The sequence below is a fragment of the Mirounga angustirostris genome, unplaced genomic scaffold, assembly GCF_029215605.1.
Source record: "Mirounga angustirostris isolate CCGP_5_RB_7025 unplaced genomic scaffold, mMirAng1.0.hap1 SCAF_1, whole genome shotgun sequence".
Lineage (NCBI taxonomy): Eukaryota > Metazoa > Chordata > Mammalia > Carnivora > Phocidae > Mirounga > Mirounga angustirostris.
The window spans coordinates 163,506,305-163,519,251 of record NW_026991709.1 but is presented as its reverse complement, the minus strand read 5'-3'; the positions used below and the strand labels follow the sequence as shown (position 1 = coordinate 163,519,251).

The 12,947-nt window shown below is 42.0% G+C and overlaps 1 protein-coding gene across 7 annotated transcripts in view; it reads right to left on the bottom strand.

Moving 5' to 3' along the window:
- The window catches only part of VGLL4 (vestigial like family member 4), a 194,499-nt gene that overhangs the window by 36,737 nt on the left and 144,815 nt on the right, over positions 1–12,947 (bottom strand). For all 7 annotated transcript variants that reach the window (XM_054504597.2, XM_064592232.1, XM_064592227.1 and 4 more), the window contains one exon: positions 6,292–6,481. In XM_054504597.2, coding sequence (XP_054360572.1) covers positions 6,292–6,481 — 190 coding nt within the window. The remainder of the gene's footprint in view (positions 1–6,291; positions 6,482–12,947) is intronic.

Genomic DNA, 12,947 nt, shown 5'->3' with positions numbered 1-12,947 from the left:
TCAAAAGAATGGCCACAGAAGCAAAGACAACAGCACTGGACACATTTCACACCAGGACAGGATTTCAAAGGAGCGCCACCCGTGAGGAGAGGCACTGTTTTCTTTCACTAGCCCTTCCCCATTCAGTGGGGATTGCTAACTCGGTCCGCGGCAAACTCAGCTGGTTAGAGCACAAGCCTAGTGACCATGGCTTTGATCCCAGTGTGAGCTTATGGGTTTTGCCCCATCTCAGGCCAGGGTCAGCTACTTTGCAACTGTATAGCACTGATCAGAAGAGGACGCCTCCCCCAGAGGGAAGAGGGGCACAGTCTCTTGAAAGTGGGTCTAATTCAATTCAACATAGAAATTATTTAGTCCCTACCATGTACTGGACATTGAATTGGTGAAGTGTCATAAATATATGATACCCATATTTAAGACGCATGGGATCCTGCCTTGAGCAAAATACAGCTCTGGCAAATGATCTTTGGTTTTGGTGTCACACACAACAGGACTAATCCCAGCTGCACTGCTTTGGACACATGATCCTCTCGGAGCCTCAATTTCTGCTTCTATAAGTAACAGAGCTCTTACACACACACACACACACACACACACACACACGTCTTAAAGGGTCACATTTATTGTGAGGGTCAAGTAAGACAGTATCTTTAAAGTGTCTAGCATAGGATGAGCATACAGTTAGAGCACTCAATAAACGTTCCCTCCCTTTCAGAGGTGACTGACTCAGCAGTTCAATGGCAAACCTTCAACACACACAAACCCTACACATACCTTCACACACAAAGTTGAAAACAGCTTCATTTCCAAAAGTCATCTTAGACTGTACTCTTCAGCACAGAACTCTCAGCCAAGCAGCCCAAACTAGGTCACAAAACCAGTATGAATTTAGCCTGTTGTTTTGCTCCATCAATTGTCTGCCTTCAAGAGTTTTTACAGTACTGCAAATACACAAGATATTACACATGCACAAGTTTATCTACTGCAGCATTATCAGGATTGTAAAATGCTGGAAATTACCTAAATGTCCAGACAGAGGGGATTGGTTAACTGAACTCTGGCACATGCATGCCGTGGAACACTATGCAGTTGGAAACAAGGAGGAGGAAGTGGCATGAAGAGATTTCTACGGTATATGGTTGAATGAAAACCCCAGAACTCAAATGAACATATAAAGGGTGTTAAGAAAAAGACAGGAAATTGAGAAACCATTCATGTATCTGCTTACTTTGACAAAAAGAAACACAAGAAGGATCACAGCCTACCAGAGGAAGGAGCAAAAGGAAAGAAGGACAGAGGGGAGGGAGTAACACTCCTCACTCTTCCAAGTACTTTTTAATATAGTCTTGACTTTTAGAAGCATGTTAATGTTTTATATATTCAAAAAATAAAGTGAAATCAACAAAGATGGAAAAAAATCTACCGCTGAATGCAAAGATACATGAATGAACCCAACTATACATTCTTGTTAACACAACACTGAAGTGGGGACAGGGGAAGTAGCGGACTACAAAGTTACCAGTACTTTGTTATACACTCAGCATGGAACAAAAAAAGAACTGCCAGCAAATCTTGAGCTCTTTCTGGTAGGTTTGTTTTTCAAAGTGGTATGGGCACAGCAATTCCAGAAGTATTTTATATGAACTATAGGAGTGAATGATAAAGTAAATGTACTGCTGGGAAGCAGGGAGATGCAAATATGGAGTGGGGGATGGTGAGGAAGAATTCTGTGGAATTGGGTTAGAACTGGAGTATTAACATGAACTCATGATTTCTTAGCAAAGAGTGCTGTTCAACAGAACTTTCTGTGATGGTAGAAATATTCTGTGTCTGTGCTGTACAGTACGGTAGCCTCTAGCCACGTGTGGCTGCTGAGCTTGAAATGTGTCTGCTGAGTATGAAATGTGGCTAGTACAACAGAAGAACTGGTCTATGATATTAGACAACTCAAATCTAAAGGCAATGACACCATAAAAATACTTAGCACCCAGATTTTGGCTTCTAAATCCTATTCGCCACTAAAAGGAACAAGGGTCCCCTGGAGAAATGGTTAATTCCATGGCTGGCACAGGTAGGTTACAAGAGGAGGATTATGTTTGCCAGAAAGTAAGAAGTGCTTTAAGAAAAAAAAGGCACATAACAAGGACACAGGAACCAGCTGAAAGTGCTCTTATTCACCAAATTAGGGACAGCTATAAAATAGCAATCCATGAGTCCATATGGGTCATGGACAGAGGAAAAGAGAGCTCTTCCTTAGCAGATCACACTTGAATACCAGCGTCGTAGAAAAAAATTACTTATTGACATTTCCAGGAGAGGAATCCCAACGCCCACACCTCCATACCTTACTTAATCCACTTTCTTTCTCAGAGACATGGTATCTTTCCATTTCTAAATAAAACATTCATGCTCTTAACACTTTTCTTAAGAAGCAAACAAAAAAATACTTCTCTGAGTCACCATTTCAACAAGAAAGTTAATGAAGAGTTCAAAGGACCCATGCTATACAGGGTTGGAATAAGAGTCCAGGAATTCTCAATTTCCAAGTTCTGGAGAAATCACTAAGGACACCTCTCTTCTTTGTCCTCCTCCTCCCTGAATTAAGTCAGATGAAATTTAGTCATTGTCTGTAGCTTCCTACTCTGGCTCAAGGAGAGACACTCAATCTCTCCTCCTCTCTATTGGAAAGTATCTCAATATGATGATTATAATGAAACGCAGCCAAGGCTTGCATCTTTGAAACTCTCTTACTAGCTGTCAAAACTGTTTTTCAACAACACTCCATGCCCAGAATTATTGTGATTTCTTCAGTGATTAAATAAACAAAACACATTTTCACTACACAACATGAACATGTAACTAAGAAGATAAAAGGCAAAAAATCATTTTGTAATTTCCTTAAAGAGACAAATATACTAGAAACATCAATTTGTAATTTATTATTAAAAAATTCTTAGACATATCAAATAAAAAGGAGGGAACACCCTATAGCTCAAAGAGGAAACATTCTCTCAAATCCAACAATACTAAGTACCCTACAACATGAAGAAGAGATGTAGCATTTTTCCAATTTGCCTATAAAATCTGTAATTCCACTCTTAGAAGATACAAATAGAAACACTTACTGTTATTGAAACAAATAATTATCAAAGGAGAACAGTGACAGCAGAATGAACAGACCACATGCTGATCACCTAGAGGTCCAGGCTATGTGGCCTGGGGGTGGGGGTGGGGGTGCTGCTCTTTCTGTTTGCCTAAAACTCTGTGTGATGACATCAGTTGTGAGATGTACATGAAATCTAGCAATTCTATTTCTATTATTTACACTTCAAATTATTTATAGTCCTCTGTACTTCAAGGTCATATTTGCAACGACCCAAGGAGTTACAAAATCATTTTCTGGTTTGTTTGGTTTTTTTTTAAGAATTTATTTATTTATTTGACAGAGAGAGAGAGCACAACCAGGGGGAACAGCAGACAGAGGAAGAGGGAGAAGCAGACTCCCTGCTGAGTAGAGAGCCTGACGTGGGGCTCGATCCCAGGACCCTGGGATCATAACCTGAGCCAAAGGCAGATGTTTAACCAACTGAGCCACCCAGGCGCCCCTCATTTTCTAACACTGAAATAATAATATCAATGATGACTTTGGCTGAGTGCTTACCATCTATATGCCAGGCACTGTACCAGGCATTTACAATCATCCTATGAGGAAATAACTATGATTACTTCCACTGAAAAATAAAGAAGCTGAAATTTGAGCCCAGACTTTCTGAGTGAAATTCACACACACTTGGGCATTAAACCATGATAGTATTTTTATTCTTTATCCTTGTTATCAATACCAGATTCAGGGACTTAGCAATAATAAAACAGCTACTACCATCAACTGAGTATCAATCATACTGCACCAAACTCCCTGCATATGCTGATTCTTGTGCTCATGACAGGCCTCCCATGAGCTATTATCATTGGCATTTTACAAAGAAGGATAGTGGGCCCAGGTACATTAAATGACTATCCAAGTAAGTGGCAGAATTGCAATTTAAACCAAGGCATGTCTGCTCACAAAATATACTGTTTCAGGGCTACCTCCCCTTTCCTTCCTCCAAAAAAAAAAAAAAAAGACCAAATGTCTCCTATGTGGGTTTCTGGAAAGAGGATGGCAGCAGAGGAGAAGAAGAAATTCCTAGTAACAAGAGAATGAACAAACAGTTGAGCGCCCAGAATCTAAATGACGAGCCTCTCCCTATTTGGGAGAGCTCATTGTTTTGCAGTGCCTTGTTGCTGGATTCCTGATTGTAGCAAATTCCAGGGCTCCAGACTGCAGGCTCAGCCTCTGACTAACACTACAGTGATTTATTTGAGGATAAATACCTCTGTCAGTATGTCTTATGACTGCACACAACAGTCCAAGCGGGCTGGAATGCGCGGAATGCTCAGGACTGCGGGCGCTGAGGCAGCACAGCGCTGCGGGCGTTACCGGCGGCCTCTCGCCGCTCAAGGTCTTGGCCAACGAGAAAACAGCAACTCGGAGCAGTCACGTTCCTGCCAGAATCAGCAGCATCCTCAGAAATCAGAACTGGGGAAGCCAAGCACTGTGAATAATTACAACACATCAATTCATGCCTGGGGAGGGGGAAAAGAGAGTAGGCTCTTGGAACCTGGATCTACAAAGCTACACCTCCTAATCATCAGGCTACCTCACCGCCCCCGACAAGCTCCCCGACCCCGACAGTACCAACTGGCTGCACGGTTGCCAGAGCAGACCCTCCGGGCAGCCGACTGGCTGTCTCCAAGCGCCGAGAACATGGGAAAAGGCATTCCACTCCCTTTGCGGGGCATGCATGTTCAGAAGAGAGTGCAAAGGGGAAGGCGGAACAAGGCGCACAGAAGCAAGCTACTTTCTCACATGTAAACGTGGGAACGCTGTACGGATTCAGAAAACTTTCGTGTCAACCCCTCTGTTTCACAAATAAGGAAACTGAGGCCCAGAGAGTGGGAGAAACTCATGTCATGATCGTAGAGAATGCTGGTGGCAGATGGAGGACCTGCCCCAAGCCTGGTTCTGAACAGCTACAACAGGCTCACATACCAGAAGTGATGAGCAGCACCTTATCATAAACACAAAAAGCCATCTTTCCCACTTTAGGAAGGTCTCAAGTTTATACCATGAATATACAAGGTGAGAATAATTCAATTGCTTCCCCACCCCACCCCCCAACCCCCACCCCCCCGGCACCCTTTCTGCAGTTTTGCTTTCCACAATCAACTGTGGCCTGGAAGCGGAGGATCCTCCTTGTAGTCAACAGTAGCTCAATGCTACATACCAATGCCTAGGTCATTCACCTCACTGCATCACGTAGACATTTTATTATCTCACATCACCACAAGAAGAAGGGTGAGTCCAGTACCACAGATATTCTGAGAGAAAACCACACTCACATAACTATCATGACAGTATTATTACAATTGTTCTATTTTATTATTAGTTATTGTTGTTAATCTCTTACCGTGCCTAATTTATAAATTAAACTTTCTCATAAGTATCTATGTCTAGGAAAACACACAGTGTATATAGGGTTTTGTACTATCTGTGCATCAGGCATCTACTGGGAGTCTTGGAACATACACCCCTCGGATAAGGGGGAGGAGAGAGGCTACTGTACTTTTTTTTTTAAGATTTTATTTCTTTATTTTGAGAGAGAGTGAGAGAGAGCAAGCATGAGAGGGGGGCAGAGGCAGAGGGAAAGGGAGAAGCAGGCTCCCCGCGGAGCAGGGAGCCCAATGCGGCACTCGATCCCAGGACCCTGGGATCATGACCTGAGCCGAAGGCAGACACTTAACCGACTGAGCCACTTCTAAATGTGTACAACTCTAGACTCCTGAGCAAAACATTTTACATACGTCTGTTCAGGCGTTAACCTTTCCTTCCATTTCCTGGCCCATAAGACATTCACCAAAGACTGATGCTCCTAACAACCACTGGTGATACAGGCAAGAAAAGGCAGTCTTCAGACAACCACCCCCCAGAAGCTGGAAGAGAAAGCTAACATCCGTGGGGAACGAACACACACACACACACACACACCACCCCCCACCCCACCCCAAGTTGGAAGGGAAGAAGAGGTCATCTCTCAAGTTATCAAAAACGGTTAATGCCCCGCCTGGCAGGAGAGCCCTGTTCATCCTTTCACTTCATTGCTAGCACAAATTGCAGAAGAACATGGCCCCTGCACGGAGCACATGGAAGCCAACACCAAAACGCCCTCACTTCAGAAAGAGGAAACTCACAGATGGGGGTTGAAGATGCGACTCATCTTAGAAGCATGGTCATTTTCACAGTCCAGGTCATCGTCCCCTTGCTCCACGCTGAACTTCCTCTTGCTGGGACTGATGGGCGGGGGGCCTGTGCGGTGACTGCTGAGGGCAGATGCCACAGGGAGGGTCTGCATCCTGGGTTCTCCCCTGAGAGCAGCTTCACCTACGCAGAGAGAGATGATGTCACCAAGGAGGCGAAACTCCCCCACCTCAGTGCCCCGCTTCCCCGCCCACCCCTTGCAAAACTACTCCCAGTGGAAAGTTTTGGCCAACAGGACGGGCTGCCTGCCCTTCTCAGAACATGGCCTGAGCGCGAGGTGAGCTGCCAAGCACAAGACATTTTACACAAACGTGGGTTTCTACACAATAACTCACTCCCCTCCCCCAGCTTTATTGAGATGTAACTGACACACGGCACTGTGCAAAGTTAAGGTGCACAAGGGGTTGATTTGATACATTTATATATTGCTAACACCTCCATCAGGACACATAATTCCCATGTCTTCAATAACTCTTTAGGGTAGAGTTTAAAATCAAAAGTTGCAGTAAAGTAACAGAGGGGTAAAAGTACTGACCACAAACCATCTCAAAAGTTAATTTAAAACAATAAAGGGCTTTTGATGGGTGGGTATTCGACTCTACCTATAAGAGAATGACCTAACACAGGCTTCGTTAGAACATGACTAGAAACTCACTTTTCCTGCCTGTTACATTTTTATTACAATTTTGGTATGTTATTTTTTCTTAAAGAATGAGGAAAATTTATGGGTTAATAATTCACATATTTGCCCAAAATGTTAAAAGAAATGAAAACATTGTTTAATGAAAAATAAACATTTCATTCTTACAGCACACTAAAAATGGCACATTAAATATATTTTTTACTATTATCAGCACAAAGTTTCTGCATATAATTTGTCATGAGCTTGATACACAGGTGCAGTTCTCAAACACTTTCAAAGTTAAACACTCAAATTAGAATCTGCATTGTGATCTGATTGAACATCTTGGGAGTTTTTCATTCCTGTAATTAAAAAGACTTTGTACTAGGCGATAACTTTGTGCTTCATTATTAATTAAAATAAGCATAACCCTTTATCATAATAAAAGTTTTACACCTTCTAAAATTTATAAACAAGAGTAATATATATTTTAAGAGAAAATTTCTAGTTTTCTAAGTCATATGTGGGGGTTACCTAAATTTTTCACAAATAATAACCCTTTTGTCATGCTATTATTCATTCACACTGGCCTCTAAGGCATGGCCAATTCTGTCTCCACTTGGTCACAATTTGAGAGAAATATTAGGATAAAGTCAACTTCATCTGAGACCTTGTACCTTAGAAAGGAAATCTTTGTTTGCCACCACTAATTTTCATATCATCACAGATGTGTGGACAGTTTTAACAGTCGTTTGCTTCATACACATATGACAAATATGATTTTGTTAGGGAAAGGAGTGAGGGCAAAGCCTCCTGAGTGTTTACCAGGAAAAATAAAACTTTTGCCAATTTAGTCAGCAAGATATAAACTAGCAAATATACAGTGACCCCCTAATACATCTCCAGGCAGGATTTCTTTTAGAGATTTTGGCCCCAAAGCCAACTGGAACTTTCCATTTTAAATGAAATACCTAAAAACAGGCCATATGCTGGCCTGCCACACTCAGACATTCAGTAGGACTTTGGTTGTCCTCTACGTCCTATTTATGAATTTTTGGTTTAAAAAAGCAAGCAAACAGGGGTGCCTGGGTGGCACCATCAGTTAAGTGTTTGACTCTTGATTTGGGCTCGGGTCATGATCTCAGGGTCATGGGATCAAGCCCCATGTCGGGCTCCACGCTCAGCGCCAAGTCTGCTTAAGACTCTCTTTCCCTCTGCCCATTCCTCCTCAAATAAATAATCTTTTTTTTTTTTTAAAGCGAGCAAATAAAAAGCCATGCTAATATTTGTATTGTGATAAATCAGAAAATATTCTTTCCAAATATGCTCTCCTCTCTTATACCCTCCACCTCCACAGAAAGGGGAGAGGGCATTTCCAATGTAAAACATCAGTAGCCCAGCTAACTTTTGGAGGAACCCTGATGATACCCCAGGAACTCGGCAATTGCAAATCAAGCCTCATCAACATGGCACAGAGCCACGATGCCCTCTGACCTGTGTTTCTCCACATCCCTGGCAGGTTCCGCGGAGATGAGGAGTACTTGGGCTCTGTCTGGACCCCTGGGCTTTGGGAACCATTTTATCAGATGCCAGACATGTAGCAACAGCAGTTGCCATGGAAACCTGCCACCACAGCAACAAATTCAAATCACACCAAAAAAAGAAGAGCCACCCATTACAACACTAGCATACACTGCTCAGCGAAAAGCAAAACTCTTGGAGTTAGAACAACGTTCCCACTGCACTCCCCAATTTCCATCTTAATATAAGCTCGTTTGTGCTTGTTTGCAGTTTAAGTTCACCAAATGGAGCACTGCTTATCTTTAAGACCAAATCGCTGGTGTCTGACAGAGAAAGAAGAAAGTGCACAGAAATCCTTTGGAAACACTGGGATTTCTAACCTGATAGGTAAAAGACCCACAGGGGAACCACAGGTGGTTCTTCTTCCCTAGAGGCTGTGACAAAACTGTACCAAACCCCCTAGAGCATGTTGTTAGTGCTGGAAGGGGTCCTGTACACCTGGATTCCCTCTTTGGACAGAGAAAACTGAGCCCCTAGACATGGAGGGCCCTGCTCAGGTTCACACAGTTAGTGGGTTTACTGTAAGCAAGAACCCATGCCCTCTGCCTATCAGAGTGACATCCCCTTGTAAACACTGTGCAAGGCCCACACATGGCTCAGAGCAAAGGAACTAGGGGTAGAAGGGAAGAAATTCACAGTTACAAGTGTAGAAACAGGTCTTTTCAGTTACGTCCCCTCATTCATTTCAGGGCCTCCACTCAAGGACCCTCATGCAACACCTTGTATTATAAAGTGGGATTTGCTCTTATTATGGTCTAAGTGGCAAAGGAAGGTTAAAGTTATTTTAGAAAAACTGAAGAGAACACAGACTGGGAATCAAGACACTGGCAGGACCCTGGCACTGCATTTGGGCCAGCTGAATCCTGGCACACACTTCCCCTCTCAGGCCTGCCTACAACAAGGGGCTGGACTAGCCAACACCTAACACTTCCTTCAGCCGTCAGGGTTAGTAACCCAACTCTGTGATCCACAACCCTGTACTCGATCAAGTACCAACCAGCCAACATTTACTAAGCAATTATTACTCGTGTAACACTGAATGAAGGCAGCAAAATGCAAAGGTGTCATATGCTCAAAAAACCAGAAAGTGAACCCATGGTCATATAAACTTGGAAACCATGAGATTGAACAGTTTCCACAGGAGTTTCTTCACCACAGTCCTTCTTGTCCTCTAAAGCACTTGTCCATTTCCAAGCCAGAAACTCAGCGGTGCTGCTTTTAGTCACCCCATCATCCTACAGATCTCTGTAAACTCCGTCTTCCACAGCAGCATTCTGGCCATGTCAACCCACCAGTACCCCAAACAGCCAAGGGCTTGCCAGTCACTGATGAAATAACCTCCAGGCTGCTTCTGCATTCATACCCAACAAGTGGTCTCATGGCCTTCCCAGCCTTTGTTCCTAGTATCCCCCTTTGTAAGCTCTCAGAGTGTCAGCCCTAGAAGTTAAACCAGACTGGACATCACTGCACAGAGATCTCACCATCTAACCCCAAGGCCTTTCCTCAGTTTCTTCCTCCGATCTTTTATATTTAAATCCTATGCATCCAGCAAAGGCCACTTAAAATGCATCCTCCTTCACGTTGCCTTCCTTGAATCCTCAATCTAAATGTCATCACTTCTTCTGAATACCCATAGAAATTTATCCCTATGATACTTCCCTTCCTACTTGGTTCTGTGCTCCTTGAAGCAGGGGACATTTAATTCATTTTATATACTCGAGAATGCAAAGCACAGTATCTTCCACACAGGAGATGGATGGTAAACACTACGTGAATGACTCAATGAGGCAGGGCAATGGGGCGCCCAAATTAGAGAGTTATAGGATATGTTAAAGATCAAAGATGCCATAAAATAAGGAATCTCAAAAGATCTATTTAAGAATATATAAATAACTCTCAAAACTCAACAATAAAAAGAACTTGATTTAAAAATAGGAAAAGAGATAGGCAAACGGCCAATAAGCACATTTGAAAGATGTCTGACATCATTAGTGATCAGGAAAACATAAATCAAAACCACAATGAGATACCACTTTACACACACTAGTGGGGCTATAATCAAAAGACAGAAAGTGACAAGTGTTGACAAGAATGTGGGGAAGTTGGAACCCTCGTGCATTGCTGGTGTAAATGCAAAATGGTGCAGCTGCCATGGAAAACAATTCTGGGCAGTTCCTCCAATGGTTAAATACAGAGTTACCACATGAGCCGGCAATTCCACACTGAGGCATATAACAAGGAGAAATTAAAACACATATTCACATAAAAACTTATATGAATATTCATAGCAGCATTATTCATAATAGCCAAAAACCGAAATGCCCAGCAACTGATGAATGGGTACAGAAAACATGCAATCTATCCATATGATGGAACATTATTCAGCCATAAAAAGCAAGGAAGTACTGATTCATGGATGAACCTAGAAAACAGTATGCGAAGTGAAGGAAGCCAGACACAAAGGGCCACATACTGTCTGATTCCACTGACATGAAATGTCCAGAATAGGCAAATGTGAAGAGACAAAAAAGTAGATTAGTGATTGCTGCTGAGGGGTGGAAGGAGAAGCAATGGGAAGTGACTGCCAGTGAATGCAGGGTTTCTTTCGGAGGTGATGAAAATGTCCTAACATAGATTGTGGTAAAGGTTGCCCAACTCTGTGAATATACTAAAAACCACTGGATTGTATACGTTACACGGGTGAATTACGTTGGTGTGTGAATCTCTCAAAAAAGTTGTTACCCTCACCCATAAAAAATAAAAATACACTTATAAGTTGATGAAAAAAACTCCAGTACTATTAGTACCTTTCCTACCTCAGGTTTTTTACACTGAACTGTTACATAAGAACAAGCATCTATTCATTCTTCCCCTAGAATGAAAATAAACCTTTTGTTATGATAGCTACAGCTCTCTACAATGTTAAAGTCAGATAACTTTTTTTTTTAATATTATTAAGTTAAGAAAAGGCAAAGCAGAGAAGGAACCGCTTGAGGTTATGGAGGAACCTGGATTCATCAGAGTTCTATTAAGCTCCAGCTCAGCTTGTAATCAGACTGTGTGTGAGCGCCTGCTGCATGCTGAAGGCTTTGTGCAGGGCCGTCGGAGAAACAAGTGATGAAATTTATACAGACCCAGACCACAAGCAGGGGAGGAAAGAATACACACCAAAAGGAATTTACCTTGAGGTGTAAAAGACTTTTTGCTCTTGAACTAATGTGTATTCTAAATTTCATAACGGTTTGGTAATTGAAAAGGGAGAAAGGATTATCTTTCTTTTTCAGAAATAAACAGGAGAAAGGAGATCTGAGTAGCCTGGTGTTTCAAGTTTCTCAAGTTGGCCTCACTACAATTGTCAATTTAACTTAAAAAAAAAAAAAATTCTGGGGCACCTGGGTAGCTCAGTCGTTAAGCGTCTGCCTTCGGCTCAGGTCATGATCCCAGGGTCCTGGGATCGAGCCCCACATCGGGCTGCCTGCTCGGTGGGAAGCCTGCTTCTCCCTCTCCCACTCCCCCTGCTTGTGTTCCCTCTCTCGCTGTGTCTCTCTCTGTCAAATAAATAAATAAAATCTTTAAAAAAAAAAATTCTGATTATAACAAAGGAAGTTCAATTTTCAAAATGTATTTGGCATTTTTAACTAGGGATGGGATACTGAAGAAAAATGCCCAACAGACACAAAGATTACATAACTGCTGTTTTTAGTCATGGTGGCAGTTCTACTACAGGGATCAAAAATATTCTTAAATATGTCTTCCAATGGAAGATGAGTAAAGATTTTTGGTCCAAGATTTCACAAGAATCAGCATATATTAATTTCAATTTAAGAGAAAAAGTTTAACAGAGAAATAAAAATAATTGCTTAGCTTTATGATGTGCCGTATGATGATTCTGGTGAAATATTACAAGAAAATTCTGCTTTCAAGTCAGAATAAAGCAGGAGAAAAGCAAGGCATGGGGACAAGATCCAGGAAGATGTGGCCTAGTTTCAGAATCCTGCAAAGATTCTAAGACTCTTTACTTCCTACATTTTAATAGAGCTAAGCTTGAAGTTTGTCTTACAATCAACTGGCATATTTTAATAAGCAAGACAGCTTCTTTCTCAGTGGGACACGAGATAATGGTGCATCTTAGACTGGATATACTATGAAACCCAACTGGAGGGACTTCAAAACAGCACGTGTCTTGTTAGCCTCTGCTTCTTCATTTGTAAAATTAATGGTTTGATTACATCACCTTGATGGCCTAACTTCAGCTCTAAACATCTCCATTCTATGTAATGTATATCTTCCAAAGTTAAGTTATACTTTAATTGCTGATCAAGAAATACTAAACTTTTATAGGGCATACTTTACACAACAGGAGAAAAAACTGATCCCACTAAGTAT